Consider the following 21,956-nt stretch of genomic DNA (forward strand, 5'->3'; position numbering starts at 1 on the left):
AACTATGTCCCATGATGAACATGTTTATCTTGAGCTTGGTAATCTTTCCACAATGTATATGTACATCAAATCATCATATCATACACTTGAAATATATACAATTATAATTGTCAATTATTCCTCAATAACATTGGAAAGAGAAAAAGAAAGTTCAGAGCCAAAAGTCAGAATACTATTAATATGAACTGATTTTTGATGACATTAATAAGAAAACAAATTGCATTTGGAGACTTAAAAAAAATAACGATGGATGAGAGCTCTCAGAAAGAGGGGGTTCTGGGTCTCTAAGAGGCTTTGGTTTTCCAGGGCCAGGGTGGATGTCAGGATGATAGGAACACCCCCAAACGTGGAACTCTGATTTGATGAGAGTGGAGACCATTGGACAACAGGGGAGACTTCAGAGGCTGCTGGCTGTGCAGCTCCAGGCTGGAGACAACCAAACACTGCAGATCTAGATCTAACTGCCAAGGTCCCGGGGTCAATCCTGACTCCTCCCCAGGCTCTACTTCTTGGGGCCCCAGAGCAGATGCAGGAAGTACTGCTTGAGGCTCAGCTTCCTCTATGCATATTTTGGCACTGCCCCGCCACCCCCCTTACTCCCAGGGACCTTCCCATTGGGGCACTGCAGCACTTTCACTTCCCCCAGGTGCCCAGCCCCTGCCCTGGCATATGGGAGCACCGCGGTCTACACTGGTTGCCAGGAACAGGATACAGACTCTGAGAGAGGGGCCATGACAAGGTGCGGGGTGAGGCATAAACAGAGAAAGGAATGGCATGCAGAGAGAAGGGGCCAGAACGCCAGAGGAGGAGATAGATGTAGGGGGTTTGGGAGTCAGGGAAGGGAGGTGGACAGAGACCAGAGAGAAGGGGACAGAGACTCAGAGAAGGGAGGAAAGGAAACTGAGGGCTGGGAAGAGGGGGACAGAGAGGGATGCAGAGATGGCAGAGCTGAGCAGGCAGTGAGGTCAGAGTGTCTGTGAGGTCGGCTGCTGCCCAGGGCTGGCCTGGGGTCCTGGTGTCCACAGTAGGTGGGTGCGAGGAGATCAGGAGTCTTTGTGGGTCCCCCAGCCTGAGCCATGGAGATCTGGGAGGGACTACCCAGCATGTCCTTGGTGCCCACAAATTCCAAGGCCCCACAGGTACTGGTGTTTGTCCCAGTGGGGCAGGTGGGGGAGACGGGGGAGACTGGGGAGATGGGGGTGGAGGGGGGTGGCAGAGACAGACAAGAAAGCCACCTTGCCTCTAGAGGGAGGGGGTGGGGCTCCAGCCCTAGAACTTCCTCTTTCTCTGGGTTCTTCCTTTCTCCCTCTCTCTCACAGTCTCTGTCTTTCTGCTTGTCTCCTCCGGGACCAACACCTCTTCTCTTCTGTCCCTCCCACTGGCTGCTCACCCCTCTAGGCGAAGATGTCGGCCCAGGACAGCTGCCTCAGCCTCATCAAGTACCTCCTCTTCGTTTTCAACCTCTTCTTCTTCGTGAGTTGCCACATGGCTGCCCAGCCCAGCCCCCAGCCCGTGCTGCAGCCACCCGCAGCCACCCAACCGCAGCCACCCAACCAGACATATCCCCCACCACCCCCTTGCCCACCTCCATATTCCCATCTCCTCCCACCAGGTCCTAGGCAGCCTTATTTTCTGCTTTGGCATCTGGATACTCATTGACAAGACCAGCTTCGTGTCCTTTGTAGGTGAGGGGGCCGGGGCCATCAGGGAGGGCCTCTTGGACCAAGTGTGACCCGGCCTGCCCCTGAGTGACCTCCCCGGGCTCCCAGGGTCCCAGGCTCTGCTTCACAGGTTGCCACTGCTCTTAGCCTCAGGGTCTTCCTCTGGCAATTGAGTTGTGTGTAGGGATGATAATAAAAATGGTAATAACCATTTCTCAGGCACTTCCTCCGGTGCGCTGTAGATCTTGTGCTGATGCTATAGATCTTGTGCTGATGCTTATCAGGTCCTCCCACAAACTTTCCACTCTCTTGAGGTTCAGAGAGGGGATGTCACTTACTGGATGTCACACAGCAAGGAAGTAGAAGAGTAGATATAAGACTAATAATAGGAAAGTAATAATGGAATAATGGTATTTAATGAGTGTTTGCCCTGTGTTGAGCACTGTGTCAAACACATGCCTCCCATGTGTCTCTTAAAATAACCCTAGGGAACAGATATCCTCCCATTGCCCTCAGGGAGGTTTTTGTGACTGCTCCAATGCCACAGATCAAGTAATGGAGCTGAAACTATAGGGGGCGAGGAGGAGCTGAAGGAGAAAAGAGAGACCGAAAGAACAAGAGGGAGAAACCGTGACCAGGGAGAAATCAAGAGAGATCCAGAGAGAAAACAGAGACCTAGAGAGGGTGGTGGGGGAGCTAGAGACCCGGAGGGACAGAGAGGAAGAGAGAGAATCTCAGAAAGAGAGGAACAGAGAGGAACATGTGGCAGGGACAGACACCCAGAGAAAGAGCCTCCCCCCCCCACAATACTGATCCCCAGTTGAGTGTGGGTGGAGAAGGGGGCTCCCCTGAGCTGTGTGCACCGAGCCCAATGTCACTGCCTCTTACCTTCCCCAGGTTTGTCCTTCATACCCCTGCAGATCTGGTCCAAGGCCCTGGCGATCTCAGGAATTCTCACTATGGGCCTTGCCCTCCTGGGCTGTGTGGGGGCTCTGAAGGAGCTCCGCTGCCTCCTGGGGCTGGTGAGTGTCCTGCCCACATCTCCCCTCAAGTAGAGCCCTGGCAGCCTCTGCACCCTGGGAGGGGGCTCAACTTGACCTGTCCACTCTGTCCCCCAGTATTTTGGGGTACTGCTGCTCCTGTTTGCCACGCAGATCACCCTTGGAATACTCATCTCCACTCAGCGGATGCGGGTGAGCTTGGCTTCCCCTCCCCACACTTCCCCAAAATTTACTGGGGGGAGGTGCAGAGAAAGAAACAAAGGCAGGGTACCTGGGTGGCTCAGTGGTTGAGCTTATGCCTTTGGCTCAGGGCCTGATCCCGGGGTCCTGGGATGGAGTCCCCTATCAGGCTCCCTGCAGGGAGCCTGCTTCTTCCTCTGCCTATGTCTCTGCCTCTGTTTCTGTGTCTCTCATGAATAAATAAATTTTAAAAAATCTAAAAAAAGGGACACCTGGGTGGCTCAGTGGTTGAGCATCGGCCTTCTACTCAGGGCATGATCCCGGAATCTCTGGATCAAGTCCCACGTTGGGCTCCCTGTGAGGAGCCGGCTTCTCCCTCTTCTTGTGTCTCAGCCTCTCTCTCTGTGTGTGTCTCTCATGAATAAATAAAATCTTTTTAAAAAATGAAAACCTAAAAAAAAAAAGAAGAAGAAGAAAGAAACAAACGCAGACACGAGCTGACATGGACAAAGAGAAATAACAGTGACAGGAAGATGGAGAGACATAGGAACACAGATACAGAGGAAGATAGGGACAAGGAGAGTCAAAGGAAGACCACAACACGTACGGAAGAAGACAGACATAGCACGAGAGACAGAGATCCAAAGGGAAACTAACAGGGAAAAAAAAAGACAGAAAAAATAGGCGGAGAAAAAGGAGACTCCAAAAGAGAGACCTAATGAGAGAGCCTGGGAGAGAGCGGGGGCGGAATTGAAAGACAGGTGATAAAACCAGGCAGAGATTTTGAGGAACAGAGACATAGGTAGCCATTCAGCGAGAAATCGAGAGCTACTTAAGGCCGCTCAGGGACCCCTTGGGACTGAGAAAGCCCGGGAGTGCCTTGAGTGGGTAGGGGCAAATGGGGGTGGGGAAGCGGGTGGGGATCCAGCCTCACTCTTGGCCTCTTAGCTGGAGCGGAGGGTGAAGGACATCGTGATGGAGACGATCCAAAACTACCACTCGCGACCGGAGGAGTCGGCCGCGGAGGAGAGCTGGGACTACGTGCAGTTTCAGGTGCGTGCGGTACCCACTGGCGGGAGCGCGAATCCCTCCCACCAGCTCTGGGACTCTGGCGTAGCTCCGCGCCCTGCCCGGCAGGCTCTGCCCCGACGAAGCTGGGGGCTCTCAGCTCCCGGACCCCGAGGTAACCCTGCCCCACCCACCCCACCTCCGGCCAGCACAACGTGGCCTCGCCAACAGAAAATAACATAACGACTCCAGATCCTGGAGAGGCTCCGCTTTCCGTCCCGACGAGACTCCGTCCTCAGCCCCAAGGCCCTAGCGTGACCCCACCCTCTAATCCTTAGTGACTCTGGTCCCCACGGGCCCCGGCCCACGTGAGACTCCACTCCCCGGTCATTCACGTGGCCCTGCCCTCCCAGCTGCATGTCCCCTGCCTGAGGCTGAAATGCACTGCCCACCCAGTCTTCGGTCCGCAGCGTGATTCTGCAGCTCCTCCCACAGCCGCAGGTTGCCCCCGATTCGTCTCTCCCAACCCCAAGTTCCCCTAAGGTCCCCAAGCCTAGCCCCGCCGTCCCCCCCGCCCTGCGCCCAATACTTGGCCCTCTGCTCCCCAACACGACCTCATACATATCACCGAGCCCCCGCCCCTCTGACTCCCGTGCTTCTTCTAGCTGCGCTGCTGCGGCTGGAACTCTCCCCGGGACTGGTTCGGCATCCCCAGCCTCAGCAGCAACGCGTCGGACGTGCATCGCGTGCCCTGCTCCTGCTATAATTCATCGGCGACCAACGACTCCGCAATCTTCGAGAAGCTCTCCTTCCCCCAGTTCAGCCGGCTCGGACCACAGGCGCGGCCCCGCCACAGCACAGACCTTTGCGGGGTTCCCGCAGACAGCAATATCTACAGCGAGGTGGGAAGGGTTTGGAGACCTCTGGAAAGGGGCGGGGCCTGCAAGGGGGCAGGGCCTGGGTAGAGGCGTGCTTCCTCCAAGAGGCGGAGCCACAGGGCGTGGGCTGGGTCCACGGGGTGGGGCTACGAGAAAGCGTACGTCTGGAGGGTGTCGTTCGTAGAGACCCGGCCTAAAAAAGGCCTGAGTGAAAGGCTGGGACCGAGTGAGGTGGAGAGACTAGAAAACCCTACTCACTAGGGATGCGGGGCGGTGCCTGAAAGAGTAGTTGAGGGCTGGACTGAGAACAGTGGGCACAGGTTTGAGGGCGAAACCCACAAAGAACTGTACTTTTAACCTCTCCCCCCACACCCCCAGGGCTGCGCGCAAAACCTCCAGAAGTGGTTGCACAACAACCTCATCTCCATAGTGGGCATTTGTCTGGGAGTCGGTCTACTTGAGGTAATTTGGTCCCGCCCCCACTCGCGACTGGCCATACAATCCCTAGATGGCCCCACCCCAAACTGCGCGTCCTCCCATTCTCCGGGAAAGGTGGTGCCTGCGTGACAGAGCGTCAGCCAATCCAGGCTCTCCTGCCTCACCACCGGCACAAGGCCGACCTACCCCTGCGTGTCCTGATTGGTTGCACGCAGGAAGTAGGCGTTCCCGCCCGCCCTTGCGAAGCTCCCATTGGCCCTCCTTGGGGTAGTCCCCCCGCCTTTAGCCACAACACCCGTCCCCTTTCCCTGCAGGTGAGTGTGGCAGGGCTGAGCCTGCTACTACTGCGCAGGGCGCTCCGCCGGGAACGCCAGCTGCAGGTGCTGGGCGCCTGTGGTTCGAGCCCCGGGCCTGGCCCGAGTGCTGATGGCGGCGGCGGGCGCTGTGGTGTGCTGAGCAGCAGCGGGCGTAGCGGCGGTCTGTGGGGTGGCTGGGGCATGGCTGATGCCTGTCCCAACTGGGGGGACAAGTCCCCGCAGGGCAAGCTGCCCAAGACCCTGGGGCCCTGGCCGCTTTGGGATCAAGATGAGGAACAACCTGAGACCGGGAGCGCGGGCGCGGAGGTGGAGGTCGAGGCGGAATTAGCGACCGAGGCAGAGGGGGAGACAGAAGAGCCTCCGGAATAAAGTACCCTGGGCTAGCTCTGGGTCTCACTCCTTCCCAGGCTCTAAGACTGCGCTAGACGCAGCTGGATACCCCCTACCCCACACTATTCCCATCTTTCCATCATCCCTACTCCCCCGCAACTTTGGTAGCATAGGGTATGCTACCAAGGCCCCAAATTCCCATCCCTGATGCCATCTTTCACAACCTGGCGGAGCTCCCCCTCTAGCACCACCCTTCTCCGCCCCTCCTACGACCCCACCCCGCCCAAGTCTCCGCGCTGAATTTTCTTCCCCCTACCCCAGCGCCACCTCTTTTATTCTCCTCTCGGGACCCCCACCATCCCTACCCCCATCCCCCTCGCCGGCACCCGGTGGACCTCTCTGACCAGGTCTCCTTTCTCTATAGCTCAGCTTCATGACGCTCTCGATATTCCTGTGCAGAAACATGGACCAAGTCTACGACCGGCTTGCTCGGTACCGCTAGGCCCCGCCCCTTCAAGTGCCCTAGGGGCTTCCCTGTGGTCTGTAAATATTTGTTCAATCCCCAGTTCGCCCCAGCCATTGAGTCCTCTACCTCCTCATTTCCCTGGGGACCCAGATATCTGCCTGCCCAGCTGCTGTCACCTCTCCCGCGGGACCTGGGGCTTCCGGCCACCAGCTTCCTGCCCCCAAAGATACCTCATTTCCTTGACTCATCTGTTGGCTTACCACCTCCCACAGGATTATTTTTCGCCCAAACCCCAAATAAATCCCCTGCGTTTTGGTAAAATAGTTTTATCCTCTGTCAAAACACAAACCAACACACTTTGCGGGTGAGGGGAGGCAACACAGTATTATAGCCCACGTCTTATTGAGGAGAGGGTGAGATTTAAAAGCCTCACCCCACTGCTTGCCCTGCTGAGAGAAAGTCACGACCCTAATACCCACTTATAAATATCTCTTGTTATATTAAAAAAAAATATTTCCAGGGCCCACCTGGCTCTGCTCCTGCACAAAGGGTTAACCTTCAATATTTGATCACAGGGTGGTGGTGGGGATGGTAAGGAGAGGCAGGTTGGGAAAGGGGGAGGGGATTGCTGAAAAACAGAGGGACAAACCGACATATCTAAGGCCCTCCAAAACATCCAGAACCAAGTTGGGGGGGTGGGGGGGCACCTGTTAGAGACTGAGAAACCAGTGCTGTACCTCAGGGTTGTCTCACTCCTGTCCCCAGTCCCTGATGCTCTGGAGTGATCTGTCCTTTCAGACACCACTGTGAGGTCCCAATATCAGGATCCATCTTTTCAACTCACCACCCAGCTTTAAGGTCCCCTCTAACACGGAGCAGCCCCCTCCCCAAACAAGCATGAAGAAAGCTGGAGGTCCTTCCTGGGAGGTGGGTATTCCGGGGGGGGGGAGTGTGCCACTTTTGGGGTCCCCTTTCAGTCCCTGACCAGACGGTAAATGTGGTGCTGGGCCCCTCGCTCACTGGTGGAGACCTCAAAGACGTAGGCGGTGCAGAGCAGCAGCTCCTGGGTGTCTCTGTTTGTCACCACCTGCCAAAGAGGCCAAGAGAAAGGGCTTATGCAAAAAAAAGGGGGAGCAGGGTGCCCATGGAATACCTGGGAAAGAGGTCCCCACCATATCACATTCCCTAGGTAGACGCAACACCAAGCATATCTGTTTCCCCATTTGAGTGTTGGCAGTGAGGGGCCTCACATCAGATGGCAGATCAAAGTTAACCAAAGTAGGGGCACCTGGTGGCTTAGTCGGTTAAGCGTCCCAACTCTTGGTTTCGGTTCAGGTCATGATCTCAGGGTCGTGAGATCGAGCCCCACATCAGGCTCTGCTCAGTGCAGAGTCTACTATAGATTGTTTCTCCCTCTCCCTCCAGCTCTCTCTCTCTTTCTCAAATAAATAAATAAAATCTTCAAAGTTAACCAAACTTAAAGGGGATCCCACCATATCATGTTCCCTGGGCTAAGGTTAGGTTCCCTATGAGGGGGGTCCCTTAAACTGAGGATCCACCATGGGATGTCCTCCAAATCAGTTTCCCCACTGAGGGGAGGATCCCCCTAAATGAGAGTGCTGTGGAGTCCCCACCATATCAGTTCCCTGGGCAAAGGGGTCCCCTTAGCAAAGGCTCAATTGTGGGCTTCCCCTGTGTCAGTTTCCCAGGTGAAAGGGTCCCAGGGCTGAAAGGATGTCGTGGGCACTTCCCACCACTTCAGCTGCCCTGCTCGGCCCCCAGTGCCTCACCTGGAGGATGGTGAAGTTCTCCAGGACGCTGTTCATCATATAGCGCTCGGGCAGCTGTCGCAGTTTGTGCAAGAAATTCACCAGGTACTCACACATGGGTGAGCGCAGCAGGCGGTACACAAACCTCCCGTCCTCCAGCTGGGCACGCTCCGTCTGAACCGGGAGGGGACACGCAGAGTGGGGAGGACAGTGACTGAGACACAAGGGTTGCCCCAGGCACTCTGTCTCTCTCTGATGCCACACCCACTCCCCACTGCCATCATCCCCCGTGGCCTCATCCCTGGTGAGCAGAGAGGAGACCTGCACCCATGGATATGCAACTTGGGATCCCTGAGCCTGCAAACCAGGGACCCCTCCAGCCTCTCAAAACTGTGCTCTGAACCCTCAAAGACCTCTGAACTGCTCTGACCTCCAGGCCCTCAGATACCCTCACACCCTCGAAAGACCCCTCCACTAGATCTCCAAACTCTATACAACCTCTGAGTTCAAGACCCCTCAAGCTCTGAGCAATCCCTAAGTGTGACCCCTGAACCTCCTTGCCCATTTTAGTGACTATAAATCTATGTACCACACATTACCTTTGAACCCTCAAAATAACCCCAACATGTGACTTTGGAATTCAATATCAGCTCTCAGCCCATGCATTAATTAAACCACTAAAAAGGATAGAACACTCCCCACCCCACCACACGGACACCTAAGTGCAGGAGCCCTTGTGGCTTTCATCCTTTAGTCTGCACCCCCAAAGTGGCAGCTGGCTGGGCGCTCACCTGCCCAGAGCTCCACCCCTCCAGCCTCACCTCCACCTTCTCCACCACCTGCTTGCCAAAGGAGCAGACCTTGGAGGAACAGGTGAGGGTCATGTGCTCCAGGCTCTCGTACTGGCTGCTCACTCCATAGAAGCCACCGCTGCTGCCACTGGTCCCTACCTCCTCGCCACTCGGGCCCCAGTTGAGGTCCGCCTGGGAAATGGGGAGGCACAGGTAGGTTGGAGAGGGCATTCCTTATAAATAGTGGGGACTCCTCTAAAGTGGGAACTCTGATCCATGGCCTGGTTCCCCATAGCCCTGCAATTGCCCACCTGTCTTTCTCCTCTCCACCTCTCCATGGGCCTGTTTCTGGAAAACATTCATTCTTCCATAAGTACTGGAGAAGGCTGGCTCGCTAAAGTGGTACTGACCCTCTCAGTCCAGTAACAACCCTCCCCCAACAAAGGGGCCCTAGAATTCAACTTTCTTCTCTTTTCACGACCCTGGTTGCTAAGGCAAGTGGCTAGTCCCAAGGAAAGGGGCCTGAAGGGGTTAAGCGTCTGCCTTTGGCTTAGGTAGTGATCCTGGGGTCCTGGGATCAAGTCCTGCATCAAGTCCCCCGTAGGGAGCCTGCTTCTCCCTCTGCCTATTTCTCTGCCTATCTCTGTGTCTCTCATTAATAAATAAAATCTTAAAAAAAAAAAAAAAAGAAAAGAAAAAACGAACACTTTATAACCATGGTTGACGGGCCCAGCAAAGCCAATAAATTTCAAGCCCTCGGCAGCCTTCCTTCTCAGACTCTAGATCATGCCACAGCTCTGGTTAACAAGAGTTAACACCCCCTAAACATTCATAACATTTATTGGACTCCTACAGCATCAGCCACTGTAGTTGACACCCAATCAAATGGGCCTAAGAAAAACCCAAGATGGATCCTCTTATTCACAATTATACACATGGCACTTGGCATAGAGCCTGTAATACAGTAGGTGCTCAATAAATGATTGTTAAATAAATGCTTTCACAGAGCCCCTCCCAGGTCCTTCAGTCACTTTCTCAAGGCCAGACATTTCTCTATCAAGATCTGGTGGCACTATGTTCTCTTCAGAGACCAAATTCCATGCCTCTATTTGATAAGAGATGAGAGCTATTCCTTAGCAATAAGGCTTCATGTGGCTGGGTGGGACGCAGGGAAGTCTGAAATGTTGCAAGGCAATCTGCACCATATATGACTAGTTGTGGCAAAGTCTAGTGGGATCTGGGGAGGTCCAAGTCCTATCCCTACATGTGTACTGCTCCTATCCATCCTGCCTTGGGGTAAAACTCCTTGGTGTTCCTTATTGCATGGAGGAGCTGACACTCTGACCCTGAGGAGCTGGTCTCCCTTAGAGCCACAGGCCTTGGATGGGAGGTCACGTGATCTGTGAGCACTTTGTTTTTGTGGCCGAACTCACCCAGAACTTGACCAGGAAGAAGGCATGAGGGGGCCCGCGATCGTACAGCTCCCGAAGGCCACCCTTTTTCTCTGGGAACTTGTCATAGATCTGCCGGACGTCCACACTCTCGAGGGGGGGCGCGCCAGGGCTGGGGCAGTGCTGGCTGATGTGTACAAACAGGTGCCTCTGGTACTGAGAAGGGTGGGCCATGGGTGAGGAGTGGGAGATGGGCTGGACCCCTGGTACTCATTGCACCCAATTCCCACTAGCTGTTTCACACTGTCCACCCAGACATGGGGCCTGACTCCCAAGCACTTGTCACCACTCCCTTCTGCCCCATAGCACCACAGTCCCCAAGTCCTGTCCCCTGCTCTCTATCCCCACAGCCCTGTCCTCTCCATCTCTCCCCAGCCTCCTCCCTGGCCTCCCAGCCTCCAATCTCTACTCTCCAGGTCATCCTTCACAGACCCTCAGCACTAACTGTGGACCTCTCCTGCTCACAATCTTCCTGTGGCTCCCCAGAGCACCCAGGACATAGCCCACACCCCCTCAGCCTGGTCCTATACTGAATAGGTGCTCCCAAATGTTCAGTCAATGGATGGATGGATGGAAGGAATCCACAGAGCCCACATCAAGACTCCCTATCTGTCCCCATTCTTATCACTTCTTGTCCATATTCTGAAATCCTCATACCTTCCCCATCTTTTCTTTCATTACATATCCTCCCTCCATCTTCCAAGGCCCAAGTCTATGCAAATCTGACTCTTCCTGGAAGCCTCACTTGATCACAATCAGATGATTCACAATCACCTCTCTTTTCTAGAGTTCCCCATCAGCCTCAGGAGAAAATCTGGATCCCTCAGGTTGGCAATGCCAGCTCCTCCAGAACCAGCACCTGCCCACCTATCTGTAGCCTCATCAGCTCCCACCTTATTCAATTATTTGTTTCCCTGAAAACTTCACGCTGTTTTCATCTCTATACCTGGAACATAAAGTTCTGTGCATGGCAAACTCCTATATGACCCTCAAAGCCCAACCCAAACGTTGTCATCTCAGGGAAGCCTTCACTAATTTTCCAGGCAAAATGACTCTTCTGTACACCCACAAAAACTTGAACTTCCCCTATCCCAGCACATACTCATTGTCCAATAGACATCTATTGAGAGACCTACTGTGTGCGGGCACTATTCTGGGTCCTAAGGCTACAAGGCAAAGTCCCTGGCCTCATGGAGTTCTCATAGAGTCTACTGGCAAAGACAGAAAATTTTAAAAATCAATCCATGGGCAATATAAATTTCAGAGTGATGAATGCTATAAAAAAAAATCCCAAAGAACAATAGTAAAGGGGTTGAGAGTGACGGCAGCCAGTATTTTCTATAAATTGGTCTGGGAAAGACAATCTGAAAAGATAAGCAAAAGCCTGAATGAATGGAAAGAGACAGTGGTGGTATCTGAGGAAACATATTTCAGGTGGCAAGAATAGCAGATACAAAAGCCCTGAGGCAGGAGTTGGCCTGGTGCGCTTGAGAAAGTGCATGGAGTCCAGTGTGACCAGAGCAGAGTGGGCAAGAGTATAAGGGCAGGAGGTGAGGATAGAGCAGGAATGCGGGTCAGATAATGCAGAGCCTTGTGGGTAACTGAGAGGACTTTACCTTTGCTCCAAGTGAGATGGGAGGGTTTCAAGTTGGGTTTTATAAGACCACCATACATAGCAATTGGTGTTTATGTAGCTGTGGCAGAGACTGCTAGGCGTTCACAAACTCCCCAATTCCTTTTCACACAGCTAAACTACACTTCCCAGAGTCCTTTGCAGTTAGGTATGGCCACATGACTAAATTCTGGCCAATGGGATGTGAGCAAAACCTGATAGTTGCCACTTCCAAGCCAAACCCATAAAAACTCCTGCACACTTCTTGAGTCTCTCCATTCCACCATCTGCTGGCCAGATGCAGGGAACCCAGCAGCAGATTCTGAAGCCCTAGAAAAACGTCAGAACCACAAAATGGAAGGAGCCTGAATTCCTGGAATCACTGTGTGGAAGGGTCCTACTAAACCCCTACACTGAAATGTTACATGAGTAACATTTGTTCATTCCCTGAGGGTTAGGATTATTTCTTCTAACAGTCATCAGCCCACCGGGACTAATATGACATCTGTCTTCATCCTAGACCAGGAAAAGCTCAAGCCTAGAAATAAGATCTGCTTTTCCAGGGGCCACTGGTGGCTCAGTGGTTGAGCATCTGTCTTTGGCTCAGGTCGTGATCCTGAGGTTCTGGGAAGGAGTCCCACATCAGGCTCCCCACAGGGGTCCTGCTTCTCCCTCTGCCTATGTCTCTGTCTCTGCCTCTCTCTCTCTCTATCTCTCATGAATAAATAAAATCTTTAAAAAAAAAAAAAGAAAAGATCTGCTTTTCCAGGTTCCCAGTATCCACCACAAAGCCTGGCACAGTAGGCCCTCAAAAATGGCTGCTGAATTAACAAGTAATGACCTGGGGAGTTTCTCTGACCTTCCCAACCGTGACCCCAGGACCATCCAGTTCCTCCACGCTAGCAGTTCTCAAAGCGTGGTCCCCAGACCAGCAGCATCAACACCGCCTGGGAGAATGTTAGAAATGCAAATTCTCAAGCCCCACACCAGATCTACTGAATCAGAATTTGAAGGTTTCAACAAGCGCTCCATGTTATTCTGACACAAGCTTAAGTTTGAGAACCACTGCTTTATTCTTTCCCTTCCTATCACCCTTACATTTCAGACCCCCCTCCCCGCATCGCCCCTGCCCCGACAGGGACTCTTCTAAAATTGCACTCACAGAATCAACTGCATCGGGCGGTTCCACAAAGGCTGAGAACTCCACCAGCTGCAACCGGGCAGTGCCCAGGGCCCGAGCCTGCCAGGCTGGGGGTGATGGGGCAGGTGGGGGAAGGGCAGGGGGTGACAGGGCTTGGGGAGGCTCGTACCCTAGAGAGAGAAAAAAAAGGAACAATAAAAATTGCTAACATGTGTGAAATACATCAAGTACTCTTCTCTCTTGCCTGCCTCCGCTTAGAAGCTAAAAAAGCTAAATACTCACTTTCCCAGCCTCCCTTGCAACTAGAGATGGCCATGTGACACAGTCCTGGCCAATGAGACGTTAGGGAAAATCTGCTGAGGGGCTTCTGAGAAGGAGTTTCTTCCTGAATGAAAAAGACAGAACTTTGGGAGGACAAAGCTTTTGGCCCTGGCCAAGTCCTGCTTGAGACATGATGCCTGGAATCACAACAGCCATCTTGGGACAATAAGAAAGAGGCCAAGGGACCTATAGAAATGCCAGTCCCGATAATGCCAAGCTGCTGAGCCAGTATAGGAGCACCCCACCTCCAGACCTTTTGTCATGTGAAATCACTAAAGCCTTTATTATTTAAGGCACTATTAATTTGGGCATTCTGTTACTTGCAGCCAAAAGCACTGCAAATTGATGAATCTGTGGAACCTGAAGGTACTCTTTCACCAATGTGAGTTCTTAGAACCACATCAGCATGGCCTGCTGAGAATGAAGCCACCACACACCACAGGGGAAAGCAGAACCAAGCAAATCTGACACTACCATCGAGCCCCCTGGATCCAGCCATGCCTGAAGCCATCCAGCCACTCTTGAAACATCAGTTACCTAGACCAATAAATTCCTTTTGAGATTCTGCCACTTGCAGCTGAAAGAATCTTGATTGATATACTTTCCCAGTGTCCTTTAGGATAGCAAATGGCAGAACACAAACCCAGTGTGTCTAAATTCAGAGGCTATGGTCCTAACCACTCCAAATGCTATCACTCATCTTCCCATATCTCTACAAGCCTTGCCTCAGATCTGGGCCTCTGTAGAAATGCATGCCCTGATTCATGGAAGGTGAAGGAAAGGCAGTTGGGGTTGAGGAGAGAGGGGAGATGAGGAAGGTGCAGAGCAGACTCTTACCTGGGAGGTCAGTAGATGGGGGGGTCAGTGACAAGAACGGTGTCTGTGAGAATGGCTTCACACTAAGGGAGGAGAAAGGAAGCTGGGGGTCAGCGAGGTAGAAAGATAACAGTACCAGCTAATGTTTACTAAGGGCCACCACAAGTCAAACCCTATGCAAGCACGTAATGTGCAAGAGTTCATCAAATCCTCACAGCCTCAGAGGTTCAGTGCAATTACCACTCTTCCCATTTTGTGGAGGAGGAAACTGAGCCTCACACAGCCACAGAGCTGGGGCACAGCAGAGCCTGGGCTCAAATCCAAGCCACTCCCCAACTCCAAAGCCTGTGGTCATGTTGATGGTATTTTGGTGCCTCTCACCAACACGGTGGAAAGAGAAAAGCAACAGGATCTCAGAGGTGGGGGGGGAAACACAAATAGGCAATGTGGAGAAAGAGGAGGATGAATGGTCACCAAGGGTCAGGAGAGATGGGACATCAGTCCCAAGTTCAGGGTGGGGAAGCAGCACAGCAGAATCTAAATGTCCAATTTAGATTCTGTCCAATGCAGCTTCCTGCAATGATGGACATGTCTTATTATCTGTCCTGGCCAGTACAGTAGACACTGGCCACAAGTTGCTACTCAGCACATGACACGTGACACTGAGCACGAATGTGGCTAGAGTGCCAAAGGGACCGAATTTTTATTTTAGTTTTAACTGACTTAAAATTCAGTAATGGCATGTGGCCCGTGACCACGCTATCGGACAGCACAGCTCAAGAGGCCAATCACCTATGGGTAGCTAAGGAGATGATTGAGACTGAAAGGTCAGAGGCCATGGAGATAACACTTGGGGTCAGAGGTCAGGAATAGGTCAAGAGTCAAAAGACCAGGGGTACCTGGCTGGCTCAGTCCCTAGAGCATGAGAGTCTTGATCTCAGGTTTCTGGGCTCGAGCCCCATGAATGATGTAGATAAAGATTACTTAAAAATAAAATCTTTTTTTAAAAGACTTTTTAAGTTTAATTTAATTTATTTATTTGAGAGAAAGAGAGAAAGAGAGCAAGCACGAGCACAGGGGAGGGATGTTAGGAGAAGCAGACTCCCTATTGAGCAGGGACCCGAATGTGGGACTCCATCCCAGGACCCTGGGATCATGACCTGAGCTGAAAACAGACACTTAACCGACTGAGCCACCCAAGCACCCTAAAAATAAAATCTTAAGGGGTACCTAGGTGGCTCAGTCAGCTAAACGTCCAACTCTTGATTTCGGCTCAGGTTGTGATTTCATGGGTCATGGGATAAAGCCCCACATCAGACACAGTGCTCAGTGACGAGTCTGCCTAAGATATTCTTCCTCTCTCTCTCGCTCTCAAATAAATACATAAATAAAAATAAGGTAAAATACAATCAAATCTTTAAAAATAAATAAAGTCTTTTAAAAAATTAAAATTTAAAATAAAATAAAAAAAAGGAGTCAAAAAACCAGAATTAGAGAGACACAAACTCTAGGAACCTTCAGACCTCCACTCCCGGGGGCCTTGCCCTAATACTCAGCATCCCAATTCTGAAATCTAAACTCCAGGACCCTATCCTGAGTTGATTTCTTGTTATCAGGGCTGCTGGCCAAACACCACCTCCTCAGACAGGCCTTTCTTAACCTCTATTTTTTTTTTAAGATTTTATTTATTTATTCATGAGAGACACAGAGAGAGAGAGAGAGGCAGAGACACAGGCAGAGGGAGAAGCAGGCTCCCTGCGGGGAGCCTGATGCAGGACTCAATCCCCGGGACTCCAGGATCACGCCCTGGGCCAAAGGCAGGTGCTCAACCACTGAGCCATCCAGGGATCCCCCTTAACCCCTGTCTAAATAGGGCACATACATTTTGTTTTATTTTTCACATTTATTCCTTTCTTGTGAATGCTTGTTTACATGTTTATTGTCGGTCTCCTCCCTGCTCCAAATATGGAAGCTCCATGAAGGCAGGGATCCAGGCTTACTTGTTTAATGCCGTGTCCCGACTAAGCAGAGTACCAGGCACTTAATAAGTGCTCACTAAACATTCAACTGACTGGCCGGTGCCAGAATACCTTCTCTCATTTCCTGGAACTCACCAAATTTTCCTACCTCAGGGCCTTGGCACATGCTGTTTTCACTGCCTAAAATATTCCCAACCCCCATTCTTTACCTGGCTAAGTTCTATTCTGCTTTCAACATTACCTCCTCACAGAAACCCCCAGAACTCTCTCCTTCAACCCAGAACCTGTTGCAGTTCTTCACACCACATCACATACTCTTCAATTTTGTCAGGTGATGATTTAAAATCTGTCAATTTTAGACAGGTGATGATTTAACATCCGTCTCCCCTATTTGACTATCAGCTCCCCTAAAGGTGGGACCTCAGTGTGGAACTACTCTCCTTCCAGCTCAACCCTCTCCCTGCAAACCTGCAGGGAGGATTTGTTCTGACCCTTTCCTGGCTCCCAGCACCTCACTGGGGACATGTCGTCTCTCCCTGGAGCCTGGATACAGCATATCACTTCACTCTCTCTGGCAACACCCTCAACACCACTCCTCACTGTTCTGTGGCCACACTGCCCTACCAACACCCTGCCTGGATCCACTAGCTCCTCTCTGGACTGAAAACTGCCCTTCCTATGAGTCTCTGGAGCCTGTTTCTATTTTTCTAGGCAGCAAACACATTCTATGACCCTCAGGATTCTCTCAGAGCTGAAATGGACATTCCCATGCACCTCAGGGACCCATTTTCTTCCTTTTGACCCTGAAAGAAGATACCTGCCCTCCTCGCAGGCCCAAGAACACCTCTACGGGATGAGAACAAGCCTTTCCGTGAGCTTCTGCAGCCCAGCCAATCTCACGGGGATGCCATCATCCCCATGGACATCCTCCTAGCTCCCGCACATTCATCCAGTCCAACACTGAACTCCTTTCTTCCCCTAAACCTGCTCCTCCCCAAGGTCACCCGTCTCTGGACTTCCACCAACCCCAGTCACCACAGACCCTGGGCCCTGCCCTTACCTCCTCACTCCTTCAAAAAGAAGGAGGCACCGTCTCTTGACTCTCTCATCCCTGCTTCCCACACCCGCCCCCCCAGTATCCCAGCTCAGGCCTCATCTTTCTCTCCAGACCCTCACCCCAGCCTCCTCTCTGGGATTCAAATCCAGAGAGCTACAGAATCCATGTCCATGAGGAAGCTGGGAGCTAGAAAGTGGGGTAAGAAAGGTCTGTGCAGAGGGAACGGGGGATGTGGGGGTGCTGAGCCAGAACAGGAAGTACTCACTCTGGAACATTCCAGGGGGGGCCAGAGCCCCCTGACCAAAACTGGAAAAGCTCAGAAGCCTGGAAAAGAGACAAAGAAGGGGGGGTGGACATCAGTCAGTGCCCTGTCAAAACACAGCCCCACCCCTCCAGGTGTAAGCCCCATAATCACTCAGCCACCTGGGGACCAGCAGGACCCAGTTTGGCCTGCAGGGAAGGTGCTGAGATGAGCTGGGCTGACGACATGGTGGCCATGGTCTGGAAAGCCTTGTCCTTGGAGACCTGGTCCTGGAAAAGAAGTCAGGGGTCTGTGTTAACGGGGAATCCCAGTCGACACAGGAGGGGTACATCGACGCCAGGGAGGGCAAGCATGGGGAGATGCAGAGCTAGGGAGTCAAGCAAAGGTTTGGGGGAGGACACACATCCTTCTTTCTACAGCCCCCCTGCCCCTCCTGGCCCCCTCAGGAATTTCTGGGGTAAAGAAGCGGGTGGGAGGATGGGCAGGGGGACTTACCACATTCAAGGCCTGCCCGTGGGGGTGGGGGAGGGTGCCAAGGGAGGAAAAAAAACATGACTTAGGAAGTGAGGCCTGGATTCTCACCTTCCTGCCCTCCCAACCCCTACAATTCCACCACCCTGAGCTGAAAAAAGGGGAGGTAAGGAGAGCAAGGATGTATAAGGAACAGTTAGTGCAGGGGCCCAGACCAAGAGGGCAAAAGGGATTCCTATACCCAGAATAAAAGACAGTATACAATATCAGGGTTTCTAGGTCAAAAAAGAGCTGGAAGGGAAGATTTCCGGATATGTAGGTAACAAGAAGTGGGAAGTTCAGGCCCAGAGGGGATGAATAGGCAGGCAGTGAACATGTCCTAGCCCAGACAGGACAGAGACAGGACCATAAGGTCCAGAAAAGACCAGAAGTGAAGGTTTGTTAGACCTGGAGATAAAGCAGGGGGAGGCTTCTGGGTACCAAAAAAGAAAGAAAAAATAAAAGGAACAGGAAGTCATAGTTCCCAAATCCAAAATCCAAAGGAAGAGGCAGAAAAGACCCCACACCCAGATGAGAAGAAAATGAGGGTCTCAGGCCAAGAGGGAACCAGAAATCCAATGGATGAAGAAAAAAGGATGTGAACATTTCCAAACAAAATGAGGATTTCTGGACATGGAAACGACAGGCAGGGCAGGCGGAGGCTGAAAGATGGGGAAATGAACCAGAAAGAGATGAAGAGGAGAGCCTCCTGGCACAAGAGGGGGAAGGAAGGACACCAGGAGGAGGAAGAGGAGGAGGAGGAGAGGGAGGGAGGGAAGACAGCAGTAGCCAGAGGAGAGGCCCGACACCCAAACCTTCTTGCCTGTCCTGAGCTGCATCTCTGGCCCCCTCTCTCTAAGAATCTCTTCCTCACCCGCTTGTCAGGCCAGTAACCCCTCACCTCGGATCTCTACTTCCTCATTCTGCCTACCTCTCCGTGGGACTCTGGCCCCATCTCTGGTTCTCTGTTACCCACTCTGGGTCTTCCTGTCCCCCTTACTCTGGATTTCTGTTGACCTCTCCTCTGGATCTCTGTCCCCCTCTCTGGATCTCTGTCCCCCTCTCTCTGGATCTCAGTCCTCCTCTCTCTGGGTCTCTGTCCCCCCCTCCCCCCACTCTGGATCTCAGTCCCCCTCTCTCTGGGTGTCTGCCCTGGTCCCTACCTTGAGCTTGGACTGGATCTCCCTTGATTTCCTTCGAGCCAGAACCTGGATGTGACTAGAGACCTGGGGGGAAGTGACAGAGAAGTAGATTCAGGCCACACCTACTCACCCCTTGAATCTCCTCTCCCATCCCACCCTCCAGGTGGCCCCCAGAACTCCCGGAACGTGAAAGATGACAAACACACAGAACATGCTAGCTATCCCAGGCACATGCCAACACACATGTGTCCACAGAGGCTAGTCTCTTCTCAATAACACTACCGATCTTCCCCAGACCCAGCAAATCCGGGTCTCCTTACCCTTCATCGCCTTCTCTCTTTGGGTCTTTCAGTCTCTCTATCTTACTCTCTGATTCTAATACAACTGGTCAGAGATCCAGACCAAAACAGGCACAGGAGAGCATACTCTCAGAGGTGCCAACAAGACAGAACCAGATCCTCCTTGAACCTGAGCACGCCCACAGGATGGCCCCGAGAAGACAAGCCTGCCCCACAGAGAGCCCCACAAGTCAGTCCTGAGACCTGTTTGCGAGTCCGGGTCTTCCCTGTTCTCAGCTTGATGTAGCGGGCAATCAGTTCATTCCGACCTGAAGAATCAAAGATGGGACAGAATCAGAGGTTTGCGGGACTCCCCAACACACAGGACACCAGGGAGGAAGAGAGAAGCAACACTTGCCAGAGGTCTGCAAGCCACTGGGCTGCAGATCTTCTCAGCTCTAAGGGAGAGGAGCTCGACCGCCTGGGTTCAAATCCCAGCTCCACCAGTTCTGTGACCTTAGGCAAACCTCTTAACCCTTCCATGCCTCAGTTTCCTCATCTATGCCAATAGCGATGCCGGCTCCTACTGAGTCCTAATCAGTGGGCGACAGGGCCAAAGAGAGGGGCAGACTCACCATACATCTTGCCTTCATCAGACAGGATGATTTTCCGCCGGCCACATGGCGGGTAGATGGCCAGGGCCTCCTGGAAGCTCTGTTCGATGTCTGGGCTCCACACACCTTCTGCGTCTGGACCCCCATCTCCCCCAGCCCCCTCGCTGCCGCCGGTGCCCTCCTCACTTCCTTCCTCACTTCCCGTCCAGCCACTGCCATCTTCCAGGGGGGCCCCAGCCCGGGGTTCCCCCATTTGGGCCTGGAGGAACACAGAGCTCAGCAAGATTCCCCAACCCCTCCACCTCTGCCCCCGGAGAGACTTCAGGGCGTGGGGGCTGGGAGTTCAGATTGCTGGGTCTGAGGGAGGAGTGGGGATGCTGGATTTCTGGATCAGAGGAAAGCAGGATGCTGGGGGCCAAGGCTCCTAGGTCCTGCAGGAAGGGGCTGGATTTCTGGGGGCGGCTTAGGGTGAGAGTGTCCTCTGTGTTTCCAGGTGAGCCTGGGTTGTGGTGAAATCTTGAAGACCCCAGAATCATGCCTAGGGCCCATGAGGCCCAAACCTTTCTTTGGGTATGAATTACTGGTTTAAAGAAGACAGGAGTCAGGGCCTAGTTGCAGGGAAGGGGGGGTGTGGATGAGATCTTCTCAGTCCCACCCCAAGAACAGGTGCTAGGATGTGAACAGCAGCTGCTAGAAAAGAAGGAGGAGGGGCCCAGACCCTAGGAGGACTGCGGTGGGGGGGGGGGGGTGTCCAGAGAGAGGGGGACAGAGACCCAGAGAGAAAGGGACACAGATCCAGAAAAAGGAGGGACAGAGACTCAGAGCAGAAACTCAAGCCCAGACCAGGAAAGACCCACAGAACCACAAACTGAGGGGCAGGGGCGCCCTGACATCAGGAGAGCCAGAACAAAGGGCCCAGGCGTCCCCTCCCCCAGTTTCCCACAACCCCCATCAGGGGAGGGGCTGGCTGGCGAGGGCGCCTCCCCCTCTGGCCGTCGGCCCCGCCCCTTCCCTCCCCTCCCCCTGCGCCGTGGGCTCGGATCCAACTCAAGTTCCCAGTGACTTTCCGGAGGCCAGGAACAGGGGAAAACTTTTTCCAATACAGTCAGATCCCGCCTCCCAGGCGGCTCCACGTCTCCCACAGCTTTCCCAGGACCCCAGAGTCCAGGCTCCCATCCCCCTCCTCCCTCAGACCCTGGAGCCCAGGTCCAGACAAAGACCCCAGGCCGAGCCCAGTGGCGCCGAGGCGTTCAGGACCCTCGTAGGCCAAAATCCCAGCCCAGCTCTCCCCCATGTGGCCAGACAAAGGGACGGAGGAGCCGGGTAAGAAAGGTCCCCACAAATTTCCCGCCCCAGGCCCCAAACTTCCGAAGAAGCAAGATTGAAGATCCAGAAAGCACTGTAGCGAGCCCTAGGCCACCCCGGTGGCCTCCTTTCTCCATTAGGAGAACCAGGCGTCCACAAATGACACAGAGAAACCAACTCGGTCAGAAACACGCACAGGGTCCTTTCTCACCTCAAACCCACACCGCCGCACACACTCACACACCCCAGACACACCCGCCAAAGTCCCCAGCCCTCACCCACTCGCGAGTGCACAATCCCAAACTCAGACCCATCACCAGACACCCAACTCCGGCGAAAGTTCCAAACACCTCGCTAAGACTCGGTCGCAAGCGCAAACTCGGGCCCCCGGGCAAAAAGAGGGCGGCAAGCAATTCAGAGACGGTCCCACCAACACCGCAACTCAGAACGCGTAGCTTCCCACCCCAACTCACACACCCCAAAGCTGGATCCCCGACTCCCGCCGGCGCCTTCCTACCTCCCGGCCTGGGGCTGGGGAGCCGCGGGCGGGCGGGGCGCTGCGAGGGAGAAAGTTGCCCGGGAGCTTTGTTTGGGAAAAGTGGGAGGGACCGGAGGGGGGGCGGGCCCGC

The 21,956-nt window shown here is 53.3% G+C and overlaps 2 protein-coding genes across 10 annotated transcripts; one reads left to right on the forward strand and one right to left on the reverse strand.

Annotated features, from left to right (window-relative positions):
• The first annotated feature begins 602 nt into the window (after positions 1 to 602).
• Positions 603 to 6,600, forward strand: CD37 (CD37 molecule). 3 transcript variants are annotated; one of them, XM_026013872.2, is made up of 9 exons: positions 603 to 739; positions 1,399 to 1,473; positions 1,613 to 1,685; positions 2,559 to 2,683; positions 2,780 to 2,854; positions 3,791 to 3,895; positions 4,516 to 4,752; positions 5,107 to 5,190; positions 6,238 to 6,600. In XM_026013872.2, exons 2-9 carry the CDS (start codon positions 1,405 to 1,407, stop codon positions 6,313 to 6,315), a joined length of 846 nt encoding a protein of 281 aa, XP_025869657.1. In that variant the 5' UTR covers positions 603 to 739; positions 1,399 to 1,404; the 3' UTR covers positions 6,316 to 6,600. The 3 variants fall into 3 exon arrangements, with proteins under 3 accessions (XP_025869657.1, XP_025869656.1, XP_072613070.1); XM_026013871.2 differs by having other exon boundaries at positions 642 to 746; XM_072756969.1 differs by having other exon boundaries at positions 697 to 1,139.
• On the reverse strand, positions 6,590 to 21,923 carry TEAD2 (TEA domain transcription factor 2). Of its 7 annotated transcripts, none has more exons than XM_072756939.1 (13): positions 21,845 to 21,923; positions 20,044 to 20,281; positions 19,673 to 19,737; positions 19,152 to 19,214; positions 17,974 to 17,985; positions 17,640 to 17,747; positions 17,482 to 17,540; positions 14,202 to 14,263; positions 13,065 to 13,213; positions 10,273 to 10,446; positions 8,909 to 9,031; positions 8,070 to 8,222; positions 6,590 to 7,366 (listed from the first exon to the last, which is right to left on the reverse strand). In XM_072756939.1, the coding sequence occupies exons 2-13, from the start codon at positions 20,273 to 20,275 to the stop codon at positions 7,253 to 7,255; spliced, it is 1,314 nt and encodes a 437-aa protein (XP_072613040.1). In that variant the 5' UTR covers positions 20,276 to 20,281; positions 21,845 to 21,923; the 3' UTR covers positions 6,590 to 7,252. The 7 variants fall into 7 exon arrangements, with proteins under 7 accessions (XP_072613040.1, XP_072613062.1, XP_072613032.1 ...); XM_072756961.1 differs by having other exon boundaries at positions 8,870 to 9,031; positions 21,845 to 21,874; XM_072756931.1 differs by having other exon boundaries at positions 8,870 to 9,031; positions 21,805 to 21,870.
• Positions 21,924 to 21,956: the final 33 nt, after the last annotated feature.

Source organism: Vulpes vulpes, chromosome 1 (genome assembly GCF_048418805.1).
Source record: "Vulpes vulpes isolate BD-2025 chromosome 1, VulVul3, whole genome shotgun sequence".
Classification (NCBI taxonomy): domain Eukaryota; kingdom Metazoa; phylum Chordata; class Mammalia; order Carnivora; family Canidae; genus Vulpes; species Vulpes vulpes.

What these genes read in the sequence shown, in the direction of transcription:
- CD37 (XM_072756969.1), top strand. Translation starts at nt 1,077, where the DNA reads ATGGAGATCTGGGAGGGACTACCCAGCATGTCCTTGGTGCCCACAAAT. An exon ending in CAAATTCCAAGGCCCCACAG is followed by an intron (nt 1,140 to 1,398) that starts GTACTGGTGTTT and finishes TCACCCCTCTAG; the next exon opens with GCGAAGATGTCGGCCCAGGA. An exon ending in TCCGCTGCCTCCTGGGGCTG is followed by an intron (nt 2,684 to 2,779) that starts GTGAGTGTCCTG and finishes TCTGTCCCCCAG; the next exon opens with TATTTTGGGGTACTGCTGCT.
- TEAD2 (XM_072756961.1), bottom strand. Translation starts at nt 20,275, where the DNA reads ATGGGGGAACCCCGGGCTGGGGCCCCCCTGGAAGATGGCAGTGGCTGG. An exon ending in TGATGAAGGCAAGATGTATG is followed by an intron (nt 19,738 to 20,043) that starts GTGAGTCTGCCC and finishes TTGATTCTTCAG; the next exon opens with GTCGGAATGAACTGATTGCC. An exon ending in AGGTGGTGGAGAAGGTGGAG is followed by an intron (nt 8,223 to 8,869) that starts GTGAGGCTGGAG and finishes CTCCCGGTTCAG; the next exon opens with ACGGAGCGTGCCCAGCTGGA.